General features: G+C 40.7%; 1 protein-coding gene across 1 annotated transcript; it reads right to left on the reverse strand.

Annotated features, from left to right (window-relative positions):
* Positions 1-955: 955 nt before the first annotated feature.
* On the reverse strand, positions 956-1,900 carry Vmn1r121 (vomeronasal 1 receptor 121). Its single transcript, NM_001166741.1, has one exon. The coding sequence runs from the start codon at positions 1,898-1,900 to the stop codon at positions 956-958; it is 945 nt and encodes a 314-aa protein (NP_001160213.1).
* Between the last annotated feature and the right edge of the window lie 24,907 nt (positions 1,901-26,807).

Here is a 26,807-nt window from a genome sequence, read left to right on the forward strand (position 1 = left end):
ACAAGTCAGATTTTAAGTTTCATCACACTGACAGCTATAACCACTCCAGATATTTATCTTGTGGTCTTGAATGCCTTGGTCATTCTCAGGTAGCTGAAAAGGTTAAAAGCTTGATTTTAATCTCCTGAAAAATTAATTTTGCGACTGTGGGAGCCCCTAACAGACCGAGTTACAACGTTGCCACCTCATTGTTCTGATATGTCTTATCTCCTGTCTGATTGGTAGGTGTTTGTGACGATCGTAAAAACAATTTCACCATGGCCCAGAGTGAAGACTTTACCAAGGTCTTTCAGGAGAAGATCTCCAGTGTGGATCTGGTATCCTCCCTGGTCCTGAGAATTTAAATTTCTTAAGGCTTCTGAGAATGAACTGTTTTTGCTTCTTTTCCTAATTATTCTTGGTATGATCAGAAGTTTGTACTGCTCTAGGGAGCACAAAGTTATGTTGTTCAGTGCTTGGCCCTCACCTGTGTAGGACCCAAGGTAGCAAAGCATATATCTCCAAAGTAAATTGGAATGACATGCAATATATCTGCTCTTTATAAAAATTACCTCCTTGAAAATATTTAATTATAGCAATGCATTCTCATTTGTTCAGATAGGGAAATATAGAGAGGGATTCTGTTCTTATCCAAAGTTAAAAGTATTAAGTAAGAAGGAGCAGAGAGTAACAGTTTGATCAGGACCATATTAACACTTTAAACTGTTTAGGGAAGACGGGTTGTATCAGTTTTAGACCAGCGTGCAGCAGGAGGCAGTTATATACAAGAGAAGAGAGGGTCATGAGTAATTCATTTACTCTGTCAGGCAGATTCCAACCAGAAATCATTTCATATCAACAAATATGAACTCTTTTAAAATTACAGCAGTGAGCACCACACCTTGTTCATACAAGATATTGAAAACATATTTATGAAATGAAGTACTTAATGGTATTAGTCAAGCTTTCTTCTGTGTTACAAATTTTGTAGCGACTCTGGTTTAAAACAGTGGAAGAGCTCAAGACAAGGATTCTTAGGATCTCTGAAGATCAACAGTAAGGGAGAAATAGTAGGGAAACCTGCAGCCAAAATCTCACCAAGAAGCCGTATGAATAAATTATAATGTATAAAAAAGGTATGAAAGATGATACAAATAAAATTTAGAAGATAAAAGCTAACAAATGTGACCACCAGCATCAGGATAGTATGGGTTGCTCTGGACTCAGCTTGGCCTCTGGCATCCTGATTGGGAGTGAGGATGTGCTGCATTCGCTGGCGATGTCTATGGAGGAGAAGTACCATGGAGACACTGGTCCAGACCATGATGCTCATGAATGTGGCATCATGGGAAAACTGCAAGAAGACAATTCTTACAGTGAATCCAGAAGTGGAACAGAAAAACTTGCTTTTAGAGTCAGTGTTATTGTCTGTTATCTGTGGACCAGTGACCTTAATTGGAATGTGAATGTTACTTAAGACACTGAAAAACCAACAACCGTAACAAGAATAACTCACCAAATTTGGGACACTTGCTCTGAGTAGAAGTTTACCTCTACTAATAGGAACCAGAGTGACAAACTGATGGATACTCAGGACACAGGTGGAACACAAATTTGTGCTTCTTGTCACCAGGTGACTGAAGAATTTTAATTTACATTTGAGTTCAGTTGGAGGATTTCTTGGAGCAAAAGCCATCATGTTGTTTGGAAATACAGTGAGGAATAGAGTCAAGGCATTGGCCACAGCCATGTGGCTTAAAATCACCTGTCTGGGTCTCTGTTTAGAACCAGTCAAGACTGGAGAGGAATTATGGACAAACAGAAAGACATTGGCCATGGTCCCAACCCCAAACTGGCAAAGCAAAATGATCTGGAGAGCCACTTCCTCAGTGGTTTTCAGGGATTTACCACGAACAGACATGGAGAAGGCTTTACAGGACCCTAGAGTCTTGATTAGGTAGGACACTACTCTTCTCTGGGCTCTGTTCTATTGTCCACACTTACCAATTGATTTGAGACAATTTCTTCACTTGATAAGCGAGACACTATTCTATCACACCACAGGAACATTGTCTGGAAAACAATGCATGTACAGCAACTCAGAATGTTATTTTATACTTATTGAATTACTCCGCCTTGAGATACATTTTGTACTGAAGCTACGTCTTTATTGGTTCAGTAGATCAGGAATACAATAACACACATTTTAACACACCGTGAGCTTTGCATATGAATACAGACATGAAAGAGACGAGTTTGAGTCTGTGATTCCATGATCAGAATTCAATACAATTGGAAGGGAGGGGAGGCTTCAAATGGGATGTAACACAATCAATAAAAATTAAAAGAATATACAAATGCAGCATAAAAAATAATGAATTGAATTAGCTTATGTAATAGTAACATGGTAAAAATAATGTGTATGGGAATAACATGTAAGACTGTACATAATAATAAAGTTGTGTAAGTGAATTCAGTTGTAGAAAGATAAGTTGAGGACTTTTGAGAAAATTTTATACTACTTATCCACACGCCAAAAAACAAAACAAAACAAAACAAAACAAAACAAAACAAAACAAAACAAACCCACCATATATTTCTGGCAAAACCACCTGTGTCCCGATCACAGAAATGAACATAGGCTTACATATGTGTCTCCCATGTGAAAAAAATCCCCACCTGCTAACAAGTTTCATTGTTTCATAATTTTCTCCAGATTCCCTCCAAAGTTACTAACACAATCACTGTTACACCCTTTGCAAGCTGATGCTTAGTCTGCATTTTACTTGTTTATATGTTTTCTATAGGAACACAAGGGCCTCCATCCACCAGATAAAATTCATTATCACATTCACATGCATATGTTACACTGAATGCTGTTTTCTGCTAAGTACTAATCTAGGACAGAGACATTTCTTTGAGATGAAAGCAAAATATTAACCTATTCAAGTTAACCTGCAGACTTCAGAAAGAAATAATGTTTCATGTTGGCTTCAGAAGACAATTTTCACCGAAGAAAGGAGAAGAGAATTTTAAGCAGAAGCCCATGGATGGAAGAATCTCACCTTCTGAGTCTCAGTCAGGATGAAGATGCTCATCTGAAGGCCAGCTGCAGAGCACAGCTCCTATAGAAGCATATTTCCTAGTGCCTGGATTGAGGAACTTCCCTGTGTCACTCTTTGCTTGAGAAAGAATGCAATGAAATTCGGAAAGGTTTCTTATTCTCCATGCAATGCTGTGAAGGTAACCCAACACAGTCCCAGTTTCCAGTCTCATAAAATAATAGAGCACCAGGACATGACATCTTTCAGAGAGTTTATTATTGTGTCATCTGTGGCATCCGCACATTTGTCTGCATGGTGCCTTTGGGATACCTCCAATGAAGGAAAATCATTTATCCCCAGAGCAAACCTCCATTCCTTTCTGATGTTTACTGATGATGTCTAGGAGTTTGTTAGATGTTAATGAGTACCTGGGCAGAAGTTAGGGAAGGGTTTTCATGTTTCCTTCGGGAGAATCTAAGTTCTGAATTGATCTTGTAGTCAGATGTGAATTGGGGCGCTCCAGGTTAGAACAAGGGACTCATTATGTGAGTTTCTATAGAGTACTTTCCTCCCTACTATTTCACTCTTGCAAAATTATTCTGACACTAAGTCCTTCTAGAAAACTGGCAATGTGTCAGTCAGATTCTGTAATTTCCCTGGAAGTTGCTTCATTCTTACTTTTCCCATGTTTGACCCAGGACATTCATAAATGGTAAATTTATTAACTGAAGCTGGTCTTTCCCACCCGAATATTGGCGTTATTCCATATCTACTTGTTTTCAGGTAGATTATGACTTGATTTCTCATATACTCCTAAGTCCTTATCATAGGCCTAATATACTTTGCTAGAATCTAGATAATCTGATTTGTAAAGAAGGAATTCTAACATACAAGCAAAGATATGGATTGAGCCATCATTTAGAAATAAATAGATCCAACTCATTTCTGTTCTAGGTATAATAAAAAACTAGGGAGTTAGTTTTGATTTTCAATGGTGAAAAGTAAAAACTTAGGTTATAAATCTAAGAATTGTATGTTCTAAATATTTATTGATATTGAAACCTGCAACAATATTGTCGTAGGCACAAAGAACATATACTTAGATGTGTGAGAATTAAGATATCATTGCACAATGTTTTTACAAATAAAAATACCAACATTTAGAATGGGATACACGTGGAAATAGGACAAAAAGAAAGAATAACTTGTCATTAATTGCTCAGATACATTGGTTGTCTAGGACAAGCATGTATCGATGATCTCAACTGTGAAATTTATATCGGCTAATTGACAATTACATATGGTTTATTACCCTAATACATAATTATATTGGAATAACCATCAAAGTCAGGAATTTGTAAGAGTCATGGCATGATGTAAAAATTGGAGGTAGAGCACAGTGTTCTAAAGCATTAAAGTATGATAATGGAACATGAAGTTTTAGAGTTGGGTGTGTGTATTATGGAATGCAGACCAGGAAATATGGAGAGGAATAACTAACACTAAGTGTCTTTTGAAAAACTCTACATAAACCTACTGCTATTGGGGCTTCCTCTTATACATTCACTTGCATATTTCAAAGGAGTTTTAATAAGAAAGCAGTATACTAGTTGGACAGTCCCCCAAGTAGACATCTCATGGTGAATAATATAAACTTCTTTTATTTTTATTTTTTGTACTTTTTTCTGGTATTAGTAATTTTTATTGGATATATATTTTTTAAATTTTCATTTCAAATTTTATCTCCCCTCCCACGGAAACCCTCTATTCTATCCTCCCTCCCTGTGCTTCTATGAGGGTGTTCCTCCATCCACCCACCCACTCCCACCCCTCTTCCCTCAGTTCCCCTACACTGGGCATCTATTGATCCTTCATAGGTCCAAGAACCATTCCTCCCACTGAATCCTGACAAGGACATCCTCTACAACGTATGCAGCTGGAGCCATGTGTACTCACTCCTTGGTTGATGACTATATTCCTGGAAGTTCTTGTGGACTGCTTGGTTGATACTGTTGTTCTTCCAGTGGGGTTGCAATCCCCTTGAACTCCTTCAGCCTTTTCTCTATCTATTCTATTAGGGACTTTTGGCTCAGTCCAATGATTGGCTGTGAGCATCTGTGTATGTATTTGTAGGGCTCTGGCAGGGTCTCGCAGGAGACAGCCATGTCAGGCTCCTTTCAGCATGCTCTACTTGGCATCCACAATAGTGTCTGGGTTTCTATATGAGATGAATTCTCAGGTGGGACATTCTCTGGATGGACTTTCCTTCAGTCTCTGCTCTACCTTTTTTAAAATTAGGTATTTTCTTCATTTACATTTCAAATGCTATCCCAAAAGTCCCCCATAACCTATACCCACCCCCTCCACCCCCACTCACACTTCATGGCCCTGGTGTTCCCCTGACCTGAGGCATATAAAGTTTGCAAGACCAAGAGGCATCTCTTCCCAATGATGGCCAATTAGGCCATCTTCTGCTACATATGCAGCTAGAGACACAAGTTCTGGGGGGTACTGGTTAGTTCATATTGTTGTTCCACCTATAGGGTTGCAGACTCCTTTAGCTCCTTGGGTACTTTCTCTGGCTCCTCCATTGGGGGCCATGTGTGCCATCCAATAGCTGCCTGTGAGAATCCACTTCTGTGTTTGCCAGGCACCGGCATAGCTTCACAAGATACAGCTATAACAGGGTCCGTTCAGCAAAATTTAGGTGGCATATGCAATGGTGTCTGTGTTTGGAGGCTGATTATGGGATGGATCCCCGGGTGTGGGAGTCTCTAGATGGTCCATCCTTTCGACTCAGCTCCAAAATTTGTCTCTGTAACTCCTTCCATGGGTGTTTTGTTCCCTATTCTTAGAAGGAATGAAGTATCCACACTTTGGTCTTCGTTCATATTGAGTTTCATGTGTTTTGCAACTTGTATCTTGGGTATTCTAAGTTTCTGGGCTAATATACACTTATCAGTGAGTACATATCATGTGAGTTCTTTTGTGATTGGTTACCTCACTCAGGATGATACCCTCCAGGTCCATCCATTTGCCTAGGAATTTCATAAATTCATTCTTTTTAATAGGTGAGTAGTACTCCATTGTGTAAATGTACCACATTTTCTGTCTTCTTTCCTCTGATGAGGGACATCTGGGTTGTTTCCAGCTTCTGGCTATTATAAATAAGGCTGATATGAACATAGTGTAGCATGTGTTCTTATTACCAGTTGGAACATCTTCTGGGTATATGCCCAAGAGAGGTATTGCTGTATCCTCTGGTAGTACTATGTCCAATTTTCTGAGGAAGCCCAGGACTGATTTCCAGAGTGGTTGTACCAACAATGGAGGAGTGTCTCTCTTTCTCCACATCCTCGCCACCATCTTCTGGCACATGAATTTTTGATCTTCGCCATTCTGACTGGTGTGAGGTAGAATCTCAGGGTTGTTTTGATTTGCATTTCCCTGATGATTAAGGATGTTGAACCTTTTTTCAGGTGCTTCTCAGCCATTCGGTATTCCTCAGGTGAGAATTCTTTGTTCAGCTCTGAGCCCCATTTTTAATGGGGTTATTTGATTTTCTAGAGTCCACCTTCTTGAGTTCTTTATATGTATTGGATATTAGTACCCTATCTGATTTAGGAGTTGTAAAGATCCTTTCCCAGACTGTTAATGGCCTTTTTGTCTTATTGACAGTGTCTTTTGCCTTACAGAAGCTTTGCAATTTTATGAGGTCCCATTTGTCAATTCTTGATCCTACCACACAAGCCATTTCTGTTCTATTCAGGAATTTCTCCCCTGTGCCCATATCTTCAAGGCTTTTCCCCACTTTCTCCTCTATGAATTTCAGTGTCTCTTGTTTTCTTTTTTAGGTATTTATTTCATTTACATTTCCAATGCTATCCCAAATGTCACCCACACCCCTTCCCCACCCACTCCCCCACCCACCGACTCCCACTTCTTTTTTTAAATTTTTTTTCTTTTTCTTTAATTTTTCTTTTTTATTTTCAATTAGGTATTTATTTCATTTACGTTTCCAATGCTATCCCAATAGTCCCCCAAGTGCTCTCCCACCCACTCCCACTTCTTGGTCCTGGCTTTCCTCTATACTGAGTCATATAAAGTTTGCATGACCAATGGGCCTCTCTTTCCACTGATGGCCGACTAGGATATCTTCTGATACATATGCAGATAGAGACACGAGCTCCGGGGGGTACTGGTTAGTTCATATTGTTGTTCCTCCTATAGGGTTGCAGATCCCTTATGCTCCTTGGTTACTTTCTCTAGCTCCTCCATTTGGGGCCATGTGATCCATCCAGTAACTGACTGTGAGCATGCACTTCTGTGTTTGCAAGGCCCCGGAATAGCGTCACAAGAGACATCTATATCAGTGTCCTTTCAGCAAAATCTTGCTAGTGTATGCAATGGTGTCAGAGTTTGGAGGCTGACTATGGGATGGATTCCCGGATATGTCAGTCTCTAATTGGACGATCCTTTTGTCTCAGCTCCAAACTTGGTCTCTGCAACTCCTTCCATGGGTGTTATGTTCCCAATTCTAACAAGGGGAAAAGTATGCACACTTTGGTCTTCGTTCTTCTTGAGTTTTATGAATTCACAAATTGTATCTTATGTCTTGGGTATTCTAAGTTTCTGGGCTAATATCCACTTATCAGTGAGTACATATCGTGTGAGTTCTTTTGTGATTGGGTTACCTCACTCAGGTTGATACCCTCCAGGTCCATCCATTTGCCTAGGAATTTCACAAATTCATTGTTTTTTTTTCTTTTTGTTTGTTTATTTATTTATTTATTTATTTATTTATTTATTTATTTATTTTTATTACATATTTTCCTCAATTACATTTCCAGTGCTATCCCAAAAGTCCCCCATATCCTCCCCCCAAAATTCATTGTTTTTAATAGCTGAGTAGTACTCCATTGTGTAAATGTACCAAGTTTTCTGTATCCATTCTTCTGTTGAGGGGCATATGGGTTCTTTCTAGCTTCTGGCTATTATAAATAAGTCTGCTATGAACATAGTGGACCATGTGTCCTTCTTACCAGTTGGAACATCTTCTGGATATATGCCCTGAGGTGGTATTGCGGGATCCTCTGGTAGTATTATGTCCAATTTTCTGAGGAACTGCCAGACTGATTTCCAGAGTGGTTGTACAAGCTTGCAATCCCACCAACAATTGATGAGTATTCCTCTTTCTCCACATCCTCACCTCTGTGAATTTTTGATCTTAGACATTCTGACTGGTGTGAGGTGGAATCTCCGTGTAGTTTTGATTTGCATTTCCCTAATGATTAAGGATGCTGAACATTTTTCAGGTGCTTCTCAGCCATTCATTATTTCTCAGGTGAGAATTTTTTGTTTAGCACTGAGCCCTATTTTTTAATGGGTTTATTTGGTTTTCTGGGCTCCACTTTATTGAGTTCTTTATATATATTGGATATTAGTCCCCTATCTGATTTAGGATAGGTAAAGTACCTTTTCGAATCTGTTGGTGGCCTGTTTGTCTTATTGAGAGTGTCTTTGGCCTTACAGAAGCTTTGCAATTTTATGAGGTCCCATTTCTCAATTCTCAATTTTATCACACAAGCCGTTTCTGTTCTATTCATGAATTTTTCCTCTGTGCCCATATCTTCAAGGCTTTTGCCCACTTTCCCCTCTATAAGTATCAGTGTCTCTGGTTTTATGTGGAGTTTGTTGATCCACTTAGACTTGAGCTTTGTAGATGGAGATAAGGATGGATCAATTCGAATTCTTCTACATGTTAACTGCCAGTTGTGCCAGCACCACTTGTTGAAAATACTGTCTTTTTTCCACTGGATGATTTTAGCTCCCTTCTCAAAGATCAAGTGACCATAGTTGTGTGTGTTCATAACTGAATCTTCAGTTCTATTCCATTTTTCTACATGTCTGTTGCTGTACCATTACCATGCAGTATTTTTTTTCACAATTTCTCTGTAGTACAGCTTTATTTCAGGCTTGGTGATTCCAGCAGAGATTCTTTTATCATTGAAAAGAGTTTTTGCTATACTAGTTTTTTTTTTATCCCAGATGAATTTGCATATTGCCCTTTCTAATTTGTTGAATAATTGAGTAAGAATTTTGATGGTGATTGCATTAAATCTGTAGATTGCTTTTGGCAAGACAGTCATTTTTTCTATATTAATCCTGCCAATCCATGAGCATGGGAGATGCTTCCATCTTCTGAGATCTTCTTTGGTTTCTTTCTTCAGAGACTTGAAGTTTTATCATACAGATCTTTCACTTCCTTATTTAGAGTCACACCAAGGTATTTTATATTATTTGTGACTATTGTGAAGGGTGTTGTTTCCCTAATTTCTTACTCGGCCTGTTGATGTTTTGTGTGGAGAAAGGCCACAGATTTGTTTGAGTTAATTTTATATCCAACTACTGCACTGAAGGTGTTTATCACGTTTAGGATTTCTCTAGTAGTAATTTTAGGGACACTTATATATCCTATCTTATCATCTACAAATATTGATATTTTGACTTCTTCCATTCCAATTTGTATCCCCTTGATTTCCTTTTGTTTTCGAATAGCTCTGGTTAGGATTTCAAGGACTATATTGAATAGGTAGGGAGAAATTAGGCAGCCTTGTCTAGTCCCTGACTTAGGTGGGATTGCTTCCAGCTTCTCTCCATTTAGTTTGATGTTGGCTACTGGTTTGCTGTATATTGCTTTTATTATGTTTAGATATGGGCCTTGAATTCTTGATCTTTCCAAGGCTTTTATGATGAAGGGGTGTTGGATCTTGTCAAATGCTTTCTCAGCATCTAATGAGATGATCATGTGGTTTTTGTCTTTGAGTTTGTTTATATAGTGGGTTGTATTGATGAATTTCCATGTATCAAACCATCCCTGCATCCGTGGAAGGAAGCCTATTTGGTCTTGATGGATGATTGTTTTTATGTGTTCTTAGATTCGGTTAGCAAGAAGTTTTTTGAGTATTTTTGCATTGATATTCATGAGGGAAATTGGTCTGAAGTTCTCTTTCTTTGTTGAGTCTTTATGTGGTTTAGGTATCAGAGTAATTGTGGTTTCATAGTATGAGTTGGGTAGAGTAATTTCAATTTGTATTTTGTGGAATAGTTTGATAAGAACTGGAATTAGGTCTTCTTTGAAGGTCTGATAGAACTCTCCACTAAACCCATCTGGTTCTGGACTTTTTTTGGTTGGGAGACTATTAATGACTGCTTCTCTTTCTTTAGGGGATATAGGACTGTTTTGGTCATTATTCTGATCCTGATTCAACTTTGGTACTTAGTATCTGTCAAGAAATTTGTCCATTTCATCCAGGTTTTCCAATTTTGTTGAGTATAGCCTTTTGTAGAAGAATCTGATGGTGTTTTGGATTTCCTCAGGATCTGTTGTTTTGTCTCCCTTTCATTTCTTATTTTGTTAATTAGGATGCTGTCCCTGTGCCCTCTAGTGAGTCTGGCTAAGAGTTTATCTATCTTGTTGATTTTCTCAAAGAACCAGCTCCCGATTTGGTTGATTCTTTGAATAGTTCTTCTTGTTTCCACTTGGTAGAATCTGCCCTTGAGTTTAATTATTCCCTGCTGTTTACTCCTCTTGGGTGAATTTGCTTCCTTTTTTCTAGAGCTTTTAGGTGTAAGGTCAAGCTGCTAGTGCATTCTCTCTCGTTTCTTTTTGGAGGCACTCAGAGCTATGAGATTTCCTCTTATGACTGCTTTTATTGTGTCCTATAAGTTTGGGTATGTTGTGGCTTCATTTTCATTAAATTCTAAAGAGTGTTTAATTTCTTTCTTTATTACTTCCTTGACCAAGTTATCATTGAGACGAGTGTTGTTAGGTTTCCATGTGAATTTTGGATTTGAATTATTTATGTTCTTATTGAAGATCAGCCTTATTCTGTTGTGATCTGATAGAATACATGGGATAATTTCAATATTTTTGTATCTATTGATGCCTGTTTTGTGACCAATTATATGGCCAATTTTGGAGAAGGTTCCACGTGGTGCTGAGAAGAAGGTATATCCTTTTGTTGTAGGATAAAATGATCTGTTAAATCCATTACTTTCATAACTTCTGTTAGTTTCACTGTGTCTTTGTTTAGTTTCTGTTTCCAGGATGTGTCCATTGATGCGAATGGGGTGTTGAAGTCTCCTGCTATTATTGTGTGAGGTGCAATGTGTGCTTTGTGCTTTACTAAAGTTTCTTTAATGAATGTGGCTGCCCTTGCATTTGGAGCATAGATATTCAGAATTGAGAGTTCCTCTTGGAGGATTTTACCTTTGATGAGTATGAAGTGTCCCTCCTTGTCTTTTTTGATAACTTTTGGTTGGAAGTTGATTTTATTCAATATTAGAATGGCTACTCCAGCTTGTTTCTTCAGACTGTTTGTTTGGAAAATTGTTTTCCAGCCTTTCACTCTGAGGTAGTGTCTGTCTTTTCCCCTGAGATGTGTTTCCTGTAAGCAGCAAAATGTTGGGTCCTGTTTGTGTAGCCAGTCTGTTAGTCTATGTGTTTTTATTGGAGTATTGAGTCCATTGATATTAAGAGATATTAAGGAAATGAAATTGTTGCTTCCTGTTAATTTTGTTGTTAGAGATGGGATTCTGTTACTGTGGCTGTCTTTTTTTAGGTTTGTTGAAGGATTACTTTCTTGCTTGTTCTAGAGTGTAGTTTCTGTTCTTGTATTGGTGTTTTTCCATTATTATCCTTTGAAGGTCTCTATTCTTGGAAAGATAATGTGTGAATTTGGTTTTGTCATGGAATACTTTGGTTTCTCCATCTATGGTAATTGAAAGTTTGGCTGGGTATAGTAGCTTGGGCTGGCATTTGATTTCTCTTAGGGTCTGTATGACATCTGTCCAGGATCTGCTGGCTTTCATTGTCTCTTGTGAGAAGTCTGGAGTAATTCTAATAGACATGCCTTTATATTTTAATTGACTTTTTCCACTTACTCCTTTTAATATTCTGTCTTAATTTATTGCATATGTGGTTCTGATTATTATGTGTCAGGAGGAATTTCATTTCTGGTCCAGTCTATTTGGAGTTCTGTAGGCTTCTTCTATGTTCATTGGCATCTCTTTGTTTAGGTGTGGGAAGCTATTTGCTATAATTTTGTTGAAGATATTTTCTGGCCCTTTAAGTTGTAAATCTTCATTCTCATCTACTCCTATTATCTTTAGGCTTGGTCATCTCAATGTGTCCTGGATTTCCTGGGTGTTTTGAGTTAGGATCTCTTTGCATTTTGTATTTTCTTTGATTGTTTTGTCCATGTTCCCAATGGAATCTTCTGCACCTTAGATTCTCTCTTCCATCTCTTATATTCTGTTGCTGATGTTCACATCTATGTTTCCTGATTTCTTTCCTAGGGTTTCTATCTCCAGAGTTTTCTCCCCTTGAGTTTTCTTCATTGTTTCTACTTCTATTTTTAGATCTTGAATGGTTTTGTTCAACTCCATCCCGTCTTGTTGTGTTTTCCTGTAATTCTTTAAGGGATTTTTGTGTTTCTTTTAAGGACTTCTACCTGTTTAGCAGTGTTCTCCTGTAATTCCTTTAGGCATTTTTGTGCTTCCTCTTTAAGGGCTTCTCCCTGTTTTGCAGTGTTCTCCTGTATTTCTTTAAGTGAGTTATTAATGCTCTTCTTAAAGTCTTCTACCACCATCATGAGATATGATTTTAAATCTGCGTCTTTCTTTTCGGGTGTGTTTGGGTATCCAGGACTCGTTGTGATGGGTGTACCTGATTTTGATGATGCCCAGTTGTCTTGGTTTCTGTTATTAAGATTCTTATGTTTGCCTTTCACCATCTGGAAATCTCTGGTGTTAATGCTCAAGTTGTCTCTGGCTGAAGATTGATCCTTCTGTGATTCTTTTAGCCTCTGTCAGCACTCCTGGGAGTCCAACTCTCACCTGAGTTCCAGTGGTCAGAGCACTCTCTGCAGGTAAGCTGTCCTCTAGCAGGGCAGGTATCCAGAAGTCTGGAGCTCTGATCCACATCCTGAGTCCTGGGTTCAGAGCCCTCCCTGTAGGGTGACTCTCCTCTGGCAAGGAAGGTACCAGGGCTCTGGATCTCAGGTCCCCGTCCTAGCTGAGGATGAAGGCCCATCGGGACCCTGTCAAAGAAGCTCTGTTGCTTCTGTCGCCCATGTGCTCTCAGGTGATCATGAGGTCCTGGATGTGCTAGGGATCCTGGGGCAAGGAGAGTCCTCTGGGTCTTTTGACGCCCTAGGCCGGGTTCACACAGAAGATGGTGGGGCTTCCCCTGACCTGAACAGATCCCAGCCTATGGTAGGGCAGGGTTCCTCTGTCCCTGTTCCTGCTGGCACAAGATCCTCCTCGATTCTTTGGAGCTGATGTTGCATTCTACTCACCCATGATCCTGAAGTCCTGCAGTGTGGAGAGTACTCTGGAGCCCTTAGTGGCCTCCGCTGGGTTCAGAAGGAAGATGGCGGGGGTCTCTCCTGTATTTCTTTAAGGAAGTTATTTATTTCCTTCTTAAAATCCTCTATTGGCATCATGAGACGTGATTTTAAATCCAATTCTTGCTTTTTTGGTGTGTTGGGGTATCTAGGAGTTGGTGTGGTGGGACAACTGGGTTCTGGTGATGCCAAGTAGCCTTGGCTTCTGTTGGTAAGGTTCTTGTACCTGCCTTTCACCACCTGCTTATCTCTGCTGTTAGTTGGTCTTGCTGTCTCTGGCTGGACCTTGTACCTCCTGTGGGCATGTAAGCCTGTGTCAGCACTCATTGAGACCAGCTCTCCACTGGAGAGACCTGTGTATGGTGGGCTGTAGAACAGCCCCAGCTTCCGGGTAACATATGGTAACTGTAGGTGAATCTATAATTCTATGTTTAAATAAGATTTATTGTTTAGATTCCCAGGCAGGAAGTCTGGTGGATATGTTGGAGCAATTTCCTAGCAAGATTCTCAGGCAGGATTAATTTACTAATTTTAGTAAGTCACCATCTCCAGGTTTGTGAGACACAGGAAGTTTGGTTTTGATGTCCTCCTTACAATATTTAGGTTTTTCTGGTAGAGTGGGTGACCCAGGATATGTCTGTCTCAGGGCCAGGATTGGAGTAGCATTAATGGTAGAAGCCTTAGCTCCTACATCTGCCTTCTAATTGCCTCTGGACTCCTTGGTAGTTTCCCTGGATGTAGTGCTTGTAGATGAACCAGACCTGCCTTTGTTTGCTGGGCATTTGTGTGTAAAAGGGAGAAACACCTTTCTCCTCTTCCTCACCATCTCTTGCAGATGAGAAAGCTGGCCCCACGATTCTGAGTGGGTGGATTTGCCAAGTCTCTAACTGACTGCAGCACTCAGGAGAGCAGTCCCCACACCTCACTTGGGCAGCATATTTGAGATGGCAGTGTTCGTGTGGCTTGCGGGTGAGCTGGCTCCATGGGCATGATAGCATTGGCTCTGGCAGGCTAACCATCTCTGATATCTCTCAGGTTCTGATCCAGGGCTTTCACTTCAACCATGTCAACATCCATTAACTTCTTGAATGTATGAAGGGGTTGGTTCTACTGATCTAAAACTATAGTATCCTCATGACTCAGGGCAATGACAGCATATTCAAGAGTAGTTTCAGCAGCAGAAGTTAGAGGATTCATATGAGATCCAGGTGTCATTTTAATGAACATTAAAAGCAAAGAAGTGTGGATAAAAGGTGGTACTTTGGAACATAGTGTGACACAGTACTCTCCCATGACAATTGTTTCCTGTGTTACAGGGGAAGTTTGCAGTGGTTGAAGTAAGATATGAAGGGTGGAAGAGATGAGTGGGATTGGGGTGCTGCTCATTCTTGTGAACTGAACTGCTGTATTCTGATTGCACAGATTTGTTTTGCTCCAAAGATTTATTTCTAAAGTGGTCATCTCCTTCTTTTGCACTGTTAACTTTCTTTCCAAGATCTCTGAAGAGTGAAGGGTTGGAATGTACATTAAATCATTTAAGAGCCCCTATTAAAAGTAGGTCTATAAAAATCTAAGCTTATATACATTAAATCTCAAAGAAGAGATAGTGGGAAATACCCTTGATTAGATTGGTATAGGAGAAAATTTCCTGAACAGAACACCAATGGCTGAGGCTCTAAGATCAACAGTGGGTAAATAGGACCTCATGAAATTGCAGAGCTGATGAAAGTCAGAGGACACTGCCAATAGGATAAAATGGAAGCTTATAGATTGGGGAAAGAGTTTTGCCAACCACATATCTGACATAAGGCTAATATGCAAAATTTTAAAGAATTTAAGAAGTTAGATACCACCTACCCAAATAACTTAATAAAAAATGGGATACTCTCCAGCACCGGGGTACCATACCAGCGGAGTCGCCTGACACCCACAAGGAACCACACAGGATTCCCCACGGGATTCTAAGACCTTTGGTGAGTGGAACACAGCTTCTGCCCCAATCCAATCTCGCGGAACCTGAGACTGTGGTAAATAGGGAAGCAGACTACCCGGGCCTGACCTGGGGCTCAAGTCCCTTCCACTCCACTCGAGCACGGGGTACCTTGCCAGCGGAGTCGCCCAACACCTGCAAGGGCCCACACAGGATTCCCCACGGGATCCTAAGACCTCTGGTGAGTTGAACACAACTTCTGCCAGGAGGCAGGTTTGAACACCAGATATCTGAGTACCTTCCCTGCAAGAAGAGAGATTGCCTGCAGAGAATAATCTGCCCACTGAAACTAAGGAGAGAGCTAGCCTCCCAGGTCTGCTTATAGAGGCTAACAGAGTCACCTGAAGAACAAGCTCTTACCAGAGACAACTATAACAGCTAGCTTCAGAGATTACCAGATGACGAAAGGCAAATCCTACTAACAGAAATCAAGAACACTCACCATCATCAGAACGCAGCACTCCCACCCCACCTAGTCCTGGGCACCCCAACACAACCGAAAATCTAGACCCAGATTTAAAAACATTTCTCATGATGATGATATAGGACATCAAGAAGGACTTTCATAAGTCACTTAAAGAATTACAGGAGAGCACTGCTAAAATGTTACAGGCCCTTAAAGAAAAGCAGGAAAACACAACCAACAGGTAGAAGTCCTAAAAGAAAAATAGGAAAACACAGCCAAACAGGTGATGGAAATGAACAAAACCATACTAGAACTAAAAAGGGAAGTAGACACAATAAAGAAAACCCAAAGCGAGGAAACGCTGGAGATAGAATCCCTAGGAAAGAGATCTGGAATCATACATGCGAGCATCAGCAACAGAATACAAGAAATGGAAGAGAGAATCTCAGGTGCAGAAGATACCATAGAGAACATCGACACAACAGTCAAAGAAAATACAAAATGCAAAAGGATCCTAACTCAAAACATCCAGGAAATCCAGGACACAATGAGAAGACCAACAGACTGGCTACACAAACAGGACCCAACATTCTGATGCTCAGGGAAAAAGACAGACACTACCTCAGAGTGAAAGGCTGGAAAACAATTTTCCAAGCAAATGGTCTGAAGTAGCAAGCTGGAGTAGCCATTCTAATATCAGATAAAATCGACTTCCAACCCAAAGTTATCAAAAAAGACAAGGAGGGACACTTCATACTCATCAAAGGTAAAATCCTCCAAGAGGAACTCTCAATTCTGAATATCTACGCTCCAAATGCAAGGGCAGCCACATTCATTAAAGACACTTTAGTAAAGCTCAAAGCACACATTGCACCTCACACAATAATAGTGGGAGACTTCAACACACCACTTTCATCAATGGACAGATCATGGAAACAGAAACTAAACAGGGACACAGTGAAACTAACAGAAGTTATGAAACAAATGGACCTGACAGATATCTACAGAACATTTTATCCTAAAACAAAAGGATATACCTTCTTCTCAGCACCTCACGGGACCTTCTCCAAAATTGACCATATAATTGGTCACAAAACAGGCCTCAACAGATACAAAAATATTGAAATTGTCCCATGTATCCTATCAGACCACCATGGCCTAAGACTGATCTTCAATAACAACATAAATAATGGAAAGCCAACATTCACGTTGAAACTGAACAACACTCTTCTCAATGATACCTTGGTCAAGGAAGGAATAAAGAAAGAAATTAAAGACTTTTTAGAGTTTAATGAAAATGAAGCCACAACGTACCCAAACCTATGGGACACAATGAAAGCATTTCTAAGAGGGAAACTCATAGCTCTGAGTGCCTCCAAGAAGAAACGGGAGAGAGCACATACTAGCAGCTTGAAAACACAACTAAAAGCTCTAGAAAAAAAGGAAGCAAATTCACCCAAGAGGAGTAGACGGCTGGAAATAATCAAACTCAGGGGTGAAATCAACCAGGTGGAAACAAGAAGAACTATTCAAAGAATTAACCAAACGAGGAGTTGGTTCTTTGAGAAAATCAACAAGATAGATAAACCCTTAGCTAGACTCACTAGAGGGCACAGGGACAACATCCTAATTAACAAAATCAGAAATGAAAAGGGAGACATAACAACAGATCCTGAAGAAATCCAAAACACCATCAGATCCTTCTACAAAAGTCTATACTCAACAAAACTGGAAAACCTGGAGGAAATGGACAAATTTCTGGACAGATACCAGGTACCAAAGTTGAATCAGGATCAAGTTGACCATCTAAACAGTCCCATATCCCCTAAAGAAATAGAAGCAGTTATTAATAGTCTCTCAGCCAAAAAATGCCCAGGACCAGACGGGTTTAGTGCAGAGTTCTATCAGACCTTCAAAGAAGATCTAATTCCAGTTCTGCACAAACTATTTCACAAAATAGAAGTAGAAGGTACTCTACCCAACTCATTTTATGAAGCCACTATTACTCTGATACCTAAACCACAGAAAGACCCAACAAAGATAGAGAACTTCAGACCAATTTCTCTTATGAATATCAATGCAAAAATCCTCAATAAAATTCTCGCTAACCGAATCCAAGAACACATTAAAGCAATCATCCATCCTGACCAAGTAGGTTTTATTCCAGGGATGGTTTAATATACGAAAATCCATCAATGTAATCCATTATATAAACAATCTCAAAGACAAAAACCACATGATCATCTCGTTAGATGCAGAAAAAGCATTTGACAAGATCCAACACCCATTCATGATAAAAGTCTTGGAAAGATCAGGAATTCAAGGCCCATACCTAAACATGATAAAAGCAATCTACAGCAAACCAGTAGCCAGTATCAAAGTAAATGGAGAGAAGATGGAAGCAATCCCACTAAAATCAGGGACTAGACAAGGCTGCCCACTTTCTCCTTACCTTTTCAACATAGTACTTGAAGTCTTAGCCAGAGAAATTCGACAAAAAAGGAGATCAAGGGGATACAAATTGGAAAAGAGGAAGTCAAAATATCACTTTTTGCAGATGATATGATAGTATATAAAAGTGACCCTGTAAATTCCACCAGAGAACTCCTAAACCTGATAAACAGCTTCGGTGAAGGAGAATGGATATAAAATAAACTCAAACAAGTCAATGGCCTTTCTCTACACAAAGAATAAACAGGCTGAGAAAGAAATTAGGGAAACAACACCCTTCTCAATAGTCACAAATAATATAAAATATCTTGGCGTGACTCTAACTAAGGAAGTGAAAGGTCTGTATGATAAAAACTTCAAGTCTCTGAAGAAAGAAATTAAAGAAGATCTCAGAAGATGGAAAGATCTCCCATGCTCATGGATTGGCAGGATCAACATTGTAAAAATGGCTAACTTGCCAAAAGCAATCTACAGATTCAATGCAATCCCCATCAAAATTCCAACTCAATTCTTCAACAAATTAGAAGGAGCAATTTGCAAATTCATCTGGAATAAAAAAACACCTAGGATAGCAAAAACTCTTCTCAAGGATAAAAGAACCTCTGGTGGAATCACCATGCCTGACCTAAAGCTTTACTACAGAGCAATTGTGATAAAAACTGCATGGTACTGGTATAGAGACAGACAAGTAGACCAATGGAATAGAATTGAAGACCCAGAAATGAACCCACACACCTATGGTCACTTGATCTTCGACAAGGGAGCTAAAACCATCCCGTTGAAAAAAGACAGCATTTTCAACAATTGCTGCTGGCACAACTGGTTGTTATCATGTAGAAGAATGTGAATCGATCCATACTTATCTCCTTGTACTAAGGTCAAATCTAAGTGGATCAAGGAACTTCACATAAAACCAGAGACACTGAAACTTATAGAGGAGAAAGTGGGGAAAAGTTTTGAAGATATGGGCACAGGGGAAAAATTCCTGAACAGACAGCAATGGCTTGTGATGTAAGATCGAGAATCAATAAATGGGACCTCATAAAATTGCAAAGCTTCTGCAAGGCAAAAGACACCGTCAATAAGACAAAAAGACCACCAACAGATTGGGAAAGTATCTTTACCTATCCTAAATCAGATAGGGGACTAATATCCAACATATATAAAGAACTAAAGAAGGTGGACTCCAGAAAATCAAATAACCCCATTAAAAAATGGGGCTCAGAACTGAACAAAGAATTCTCACCGGAGGAATACCGAATGGCAGAGAAGCACCTGAAAAAATGTTCAACATCCTTAATCATCAGGGAAATGCAAATCAAAACAACCCTGAGATTCCACCTCACACCAGTCAGAATGGCTAAGAAGAAAAATTGAGGTGACAGCAGATGCTGGCGAGGATGTGGAGAAAAAGGAACACTCCTCCATTGTTGGTGGGATTGCAGGCTTGTACAACCACTCTGGAAATCAGTCTGGCAGTTCCTCTGAAAATTGGACATAGTAGTACCGGAGGATCCAGCAATACCTCTCCTGGGCATATATCCAGAAGATGCCCCAACTGGTAAGAAGGACACATGCTCCACTATGTTCTTAGTAGCCTTATTTATTTATTTATTTATTTATTTATTTATTTATTTATTTATTATTTTTTATTCTTTAGTTCCACAATTATTTTTTTTATTATTAGGTATTTTCCTCGTTTACATTTTCAATGCTATCCCAAAGGTTCCCCATACCCACCCCCCCAATCCCCTACCCACCCATGCCCCCTTTTTGGCCCTGGCGTTCCCCTGTACTGGGGCATATAAAGTTTGCAAGTCCAATGGGCCTCTCTTTGCAGTGATGGCCGACTAGGCCATCTTTTGATACATATGCAGCTAGAGTTGAGAGCTCCGGGGTACTGGTTAATTCATAATGTTGTTCCACCTATAGGGTTGCAGATCCCTTTAGCTCCTTGAGTACTTTCTCTAGCTCCTTCATTGGGGGCCCTGTGATCCATCCAATAGCTGACTGTGAGCATCCACTTCTGTGTTTGCTAGGCCCCGGCATAGTCTCACAAGAGACAGCTATATCTGGGTCCTTTCAGCAAAATCTTGTTAGTGTATGCAATGGTGTCAGCATTTGGAAGCTGATTATGGGATGGATCCCTGCTTATGGCAATCACTAGATGGTCCATCCTTTCGTCACAGCTCCAAATTTTGTCTCTGTAACTCCTTCCATGGGGTTTTGTTCCCATTTCTAAGAAAGGGTAAAGTGTCCACACTTTGGTCTTCGTTCTTCTTGAATTTAATGCGTTTGGCAAGTTGTATCTTATATCTTGGGTATCCTAAGTTTGTGGGCTAATATCCATTTATCAGCGAGTACATATTGTGCGAGTTCCTTTGTGATTGGGTTACTTCACTCAGGATGATACCCTCCAGGTCCATCCATTTGCCTAGGAATTTCATAAATTCATTTTTTTAATAGCTGAGTAGTATTCCATTGTGTAAATGTACGACATTTTCTGTATCCTTTCCTCTGTTGAGGAGCATCTGGGTTCTTTCCAGCTTCTGGCTATTATAAACAAGGCTGCTATGAACATAGTGGAGCATGTGTTCTTCTTACCGTTTGGGACATTTATGAATGTGGCTGCCCTTGTATTTGGAGCATAGATATTCAGAATTGAGAGTTCCTCTTGGAGGATTTTACTTTTGATGAGAATGAAGTGCCCCTCCTTGTCTTTTTTGATGACTTTGGGTTGGAAGTCAATCTTATCAGATGTTAGGATGGCTACTCCAGCTTGTTTCTTCATACCATTTGCTTGGAAAATTGTTTTCCAGCCTTTCATTCTGAGGTAGTGTCTATCTTTTTCTCTGAGATGAGTTTCCTGTAAGCAGCAAAATGTTGTGTCTTGTTTGTGTAGCCAGTTTGTTAGTCTATGTCTTTTTATTGGGGAGTTGAGACCATTGATATTAAGAGATATTAAGGAGAAGTAATTGTTGCTTCCTGTTATTTTTGTTGTTAAAGTTGGCATTCTGTTCTTGTGGCTGTCTTCTTTTAGTTTTGTTGAGGGATTATCTTCTTGTTTTTTCTAGGGCGTGGGTCCCGTCCTTGTCTTGGTTTTTTTCTGTTATTATCCTTTGAAGGGCTGGATTCGTGGAGAGATAATGGGTGAATTTAGTTTTGTCGTGGAATACTTTGGTTTCTCCTTCTATGGTAATTGAGAGTTTGGCTGGGTATAGTAGCCTGGGCTGGAATTTGTGTTCTCTTAGTGTCTGTATAACATCTGTCCAGGCTCTTCTGGCTTTCATAGTCTCTGGAGAAAAATCTGGTGTAATTCTGATAGGCCTGCCTTTATATGTTACTTGACCCTTTTCCCTTACTGCTTTTAGTATTCTATCTTTATTTAGTGCATTTGATGTTCTGATTATTATGTGTCGGGAGGAATTTCTTTTCTGGTTCAGTCTATTTGGAGTTCTGTAGGCTTCTTGTATGTTCATGGGCATCTCTTTCTTTAGATTTGGGAAGTTTTCTTCAATAATGTTGTTGAAGATGTTTGCTGGTCCTTTGAGTTGAAAATCTTCATTCTCATCCACTCCTATTATCCGTAGGTTTGGTCTTCTCATTGTGTCCTGGATTTCCTGGATGTTTTGAGTTAGGATCTTTTTGCATTTTCCATTCTCTTTGAATGTTGTGCCGATGTTCTCTATGGAATCTTCTGCACCCGAGATTCTCTCTTCCATCTCTTGTATTCTGTTGCTGATGCTGGCATCTATGTTTCCAGATTTCTTAGGGTTTCTATCTCCAGCGTTGCCTCACTTTGGGTTTTCTTTATTGTGTATACTTCCCTTTTTGGGTCTAGTATGGTTTTGTTCATTTCCATCATCTGTTTGGATGTGTTTTCCTGTTTTTCTATAAGGACTTCTACCTGTTTGGTTGTGTTTTCCTGTTTTTCTTCAAGGACTTGTAACTCTTTAGCAGTGTTCTCCTGTATTTCTTTAAGTGAGTTATTAAATTCCTTCTTTATGTCCTCTACCATCATCATGAGATAAGCTTTTAAATTCAGGTCTACCTTTTCAGGTGTGTTAGGGTGCCCTGGACTGGGCGAAGTGGGCGTTCTGGGTTCTGATGATGGTGAGTGGTCCTGGTTTCTGTTAGTAGGATTCTTACGTTTACCTTTCGCCATCTGGCAATCTCTGGAGTTAGTTGTTATAGTTGTCTTTGTTTAGAGATTGTTCCTCTGGTGATTTTGTTACCCTCTAGCAGCAGACGTGGGATACTAGCTCTCTCCTCTGAGTTTCAGTGGTCAGAGCAGTCTCTGCAGGCAAGCTCTCCTCTTTCAGGGAAGGTGCACAGTTATCTGGTGTTTGGACCTCCTCTTGGCTGAAGATGAAGGCCCAAAACAGGATCTTTCCCAGAAGCTGTGTTACTTTGGCCAGGAAGGTGGCCGGTTGTCTGGAGCCGAATATGGCGCCGCCTCAGAAGCTCTCTGGCTCTCGCCTGTCTCAGAAACTGCTGGCCTCTGTATTCCACACCCTCACCCCTGCAGCCTGCCCTCCGCGGAGTCTCGGAACCAAGGTGGCTCCCACCGGAGCCTGAGGCAAAAACCTCTTAGGCCAGGCGGACCCCTGTGCTCTCACCAGGAAGGTGGCCGGTTGTCTGGAGCCGTAGATGTCGCCACCTCAGAAGCTCTGTGCCTCTCGCCTTTCCCAGAAACTGCTGGCCTCTGTATTCCACACCCTCTCCCGTGCCGCCTGCCCTCCGCGGACTCCTGGAACCAAGGCGGCTCCCGCCAGAGCCTGAGGCAGAAACCTCTCGGGCGGGGTGGACCCCTGTGCCCTCACCAGGAAGGTGGCTGGTTGTCTGGAGCCGAAGATGGCGCCGCCTCAGGCAGCCTTATTTATAAAAGCCAGAAGCTGGAAAGAACCCAGATGCCCCTCTACAGAGGAATGGATACAGAAAATGTGGTACATCTACACAATGGAGTACTACTCAGCTATTAAAAAGAATGAATTTATGAAATTCCTAGCCAAATGGATGGACCTGGAGGGCATCATCCTGAGTGAGGTAACACATTCACAAAGGAACTCACACAATATGTACTCACTGATAAGTGGATATTAGCCCCAAACCTAGGATACCTAAGATATAAGATACAATTTGCTAAACACATGAAACTCAAGAAAAATGAAGACTGAAGTGTGGACACTATGCCCCTCCTTAGAAGTGGGAACAAAACACTCATGGAAGGAGTTACAGAGACAAAGTTTGGAGCTGAGACAAAAGGATGGACCATGTAGAGACTGCCATATCCAGGGATCCATCCCATAATCAGCATCCAAACACTGACACCATTGCATACACTAGCAAGATTTTTTTTCGAAAGGACCCAGATATAGCTGTCTCTTGTGAGACTATGCCGGGGCCTAGCAAACACAGAAGTGGATGCTCACAGTCAGCTAATGGATGGATCACAGGGCTCCCAATGGAGGAGCTAGAGAAAGTAGCCAAGGAGCTAAAGGGATCTGCAACCCTATAGGTGGAACAACATTATGAACTAACCAGTACCCCGGAGCTCTTGACTCTAGCTGCATATGTATCAAAAGATGGCCTAGTCGGCCATCACTGGAAAGAGAGGCCCATTGGCCACGCAAACCTTATATGCCCCAGTACAGGGGAACGCCAGGGCCAAAAAGGGGGAGTGGGTGGGTAGGGGAGTGGGGGTGGGTGGGTATGGGGGACTTTTGGTATAGCATTGGAAATGTAAATGAGCTAAATACCTAATAAAAATGGAAAAAAAAATGGGATACAGAGCTAAACAGAGAATTCTCAATGAAGGAATTTTGAGTAGCTGAGAAATACTGCAGGTAGAGCAGGGGAGAGCTAAGTGATATCAGTGATTGAGGAGATTAGTCTCTAGGATGTGCCAGAGACCGGGGATGGGGAGAGGTTTGAGAGCATCTATGGGTGACTCTAGCTGAGACTCCAATAGTCAGAAATGTGAATCCTGAAGTGCCCATTTCCTGTAGCCAAGCAAAGCTCCCACTGGAAGGATAAGGGCAACAAACTACTCAAAAAACTTTTGCCCCAAATTGTACCCTGACTACTATATGTATAGTGACAAATAAAGAGCATAGACTGAGGGAATGACCAACCAATGACTGACCCAAATTGAGACCCATTCCATGGGCAAGAACCAATCCCTAACATTATTGATAATGCTCTGTTATTCTTGCAGATAGGAAACTGACATAACTGTCTTCTGAAAGGTTCCACCCAGCAAGCCAGTGGAAAGAGATGCAGAAACTTATACCCAAAAATTAGATGAAGGTTTTGGAGTCTTATGAATGAGTTGGGAGAAGGATTGAAGGCCATGAAGAGGACAGGGACTCTACAGAAACCCAACAGAGTCAACAAACCTAGACCTTTGGGAGATCCCATAGACTGAATCAGCTGTCAAAATTGAGCACAGACTGGACCCTGCAGGTATTTAGCAGATGAGCGGCTTGCTCTTCATGAGGGTCCCCCCAAAATTGGACCCTCACTCTTTTTCTGAGCCTATTGCCTTTTTGTTTGTTGACACATCTTCCCACCCCTGTTGCTCCTAAATGGAACAACTTGCCTGGTCTCAATGGGAGAGAATGTGTCAAATTCAGCAGAGATTGATGTGTGACTGGTTTGGGGTTCAGTTGGTTAATCAGGGATTTGTGAGGCATGAGGAAAGTGGTTTGACTGTGCTTCAGAAAGGTTGTTACCCAGAAGAGGGCTTCCCCTTCTCAAGAAACGAGAAGAAGGTGGAATGGTGGGAGAATTTGATAAAGGAGGTACTGAGAGTAGAGGATGGACTGATATTTTGTTGTAAAGTGTATAGATAAATAAAATTGAAAAAATGTTAACTTAAGCCCTATCTTTGCCCAAATATCACCCAGTGATTATTAACATCACACTTTGTTGGAGAAGTTAACCTTGCCTGCTTTTCTTAAATAGGATGCAAATTTAGTTGTCAATACCTACATATGGCTCACAGCTATCTGTGTTTCCAGTTCAAGGGGATTCAGTGCCATTTTCATACCACTCAGGGTGTCATTAATGCATGTGGTACAAAGACATATATTTAAGCGAATATTCATACACACAAAAAAATATTGTTTATTTTTACTGAAAATAGATTTTGTTCTAATGTAATATATCTTGATTATAATTTCCCCTCCCTTTATTCACTCCAGTTTTTCATCCCCTACATATTTACAACTTTTCTATGTCTAATATGAAAAGAATTACTACCCTTCTGGTCGGTGCCGGCACCGGGTCACCTTGAACGGGGAGTTGGTGGACAACCCCAGGGTCTCCAGAGCACTCTCCATGGGATCTCAGGACCTCTCGTGAGTGGAACACAACTTCTGTTCCAATCTAATCACACGGGACCTGAGACAGCATTAATTAGGGAAGCAGAAAAGGTGGACTGACCAGGGTCACAAGTCCCATCTGGTCTGCGCCAGCACCTGGTCAACGAGGGCATGGAGTCGGCAGACATACCCAAGGTCCCCAGAGCACTTTCCATGGGATCTTAGGACCTCTGGTGAGTGGAACAGAACTACTGCCAGGAGGCAGGTTCGAGGGCCAGATATCTGGGAACCTTCCCTGCAAGAGGAGAGCTTGCCTGCAGAGAGTGCTCAGACCACTGAAACTCAGGACAGAGCTAGTCTCCCAGGTCTGCTGATCGAGACTAGCAGAATCACAAGAGGAACAAGCTCTAACCAGAGACAACTATAACAACTAACTCCAGAGATTACCAGATGGTGAAAGGCAAACATAAGAATCTTACTAGCAGAAGCCAAGACGACTCACCATCTTCAGAACCTGGCACTCCCACCTCACCCAGTCCTGGGCACCCCAACACACCCGAAAAGCTAGACCCAGATTTAAAGCATATCTCATGATGATGGTAGAGGACATCAAGAAGGACTTTAACAACTCACTCAAAGAAATACAGGAGAACACTGCTAAAGAGTTACAAGTCCTTAAAGAAAAACATGAAAACACAACCAAACAGGTAGAAGTCGTTAAAGAAAAACAGGAAAACACACCCAAACAGGTGATGGAAATGAACAAAACCATACTAGACCCAAAAAGGGAAGTATACACAATAAAGAAAATCCAAAGTGAGGCAATGCTGGAGACAGAAACCTTAGGAAAGAAATCTGGAACCATAGATGCGAGCATCAGCAACAGAATACAAGAGATGGAAGAGAGAATCTCAGGTGCAGACGATTCCATAGAGAACATCAGCACAACAATCAGAGAACATGCAAAATGCAAAAAGGTCCTAACTGAAAACATCCAGGAAACCCAGGACACAATGAGAAGACCAAACCTACGGATACTAGGAGTAGATGAGAATGAAGATTTTCAACTTAAAGGGCCAGCAAATATCTTCAACAAAATAATAGAAGAAAACTTCCCAAACTTAAAGAAAGAGATGCCCATGAACATACAAGAAGCCTATAGAACTCCAAATACACTGGACCAGAAAATAAATTACTCCTGAC

This window comes from Mus musculus, chromosome 7, assembly GCF_000001635.26.
Source record: "Mus musculus strain C57BL/6J chromosome 7, GRCm38.p6 C57BL/6J".
Lineage (NCBI taxonomy): Eukaryota > Metazoa > Chordata > Mammalia > Rodentia > Muridae > Mus > Mus musculus.

Bases quoted from the DNA above. Each gene is read 5' to 3' on its own strand.
- Vmn1r121 (NM_001166741.1), bottom strand. From the start codon at position 1,900: ATGTCTGTTCGTGGTAAATCCCTGAAAACCACTGAGGAAGTGGCTCTC.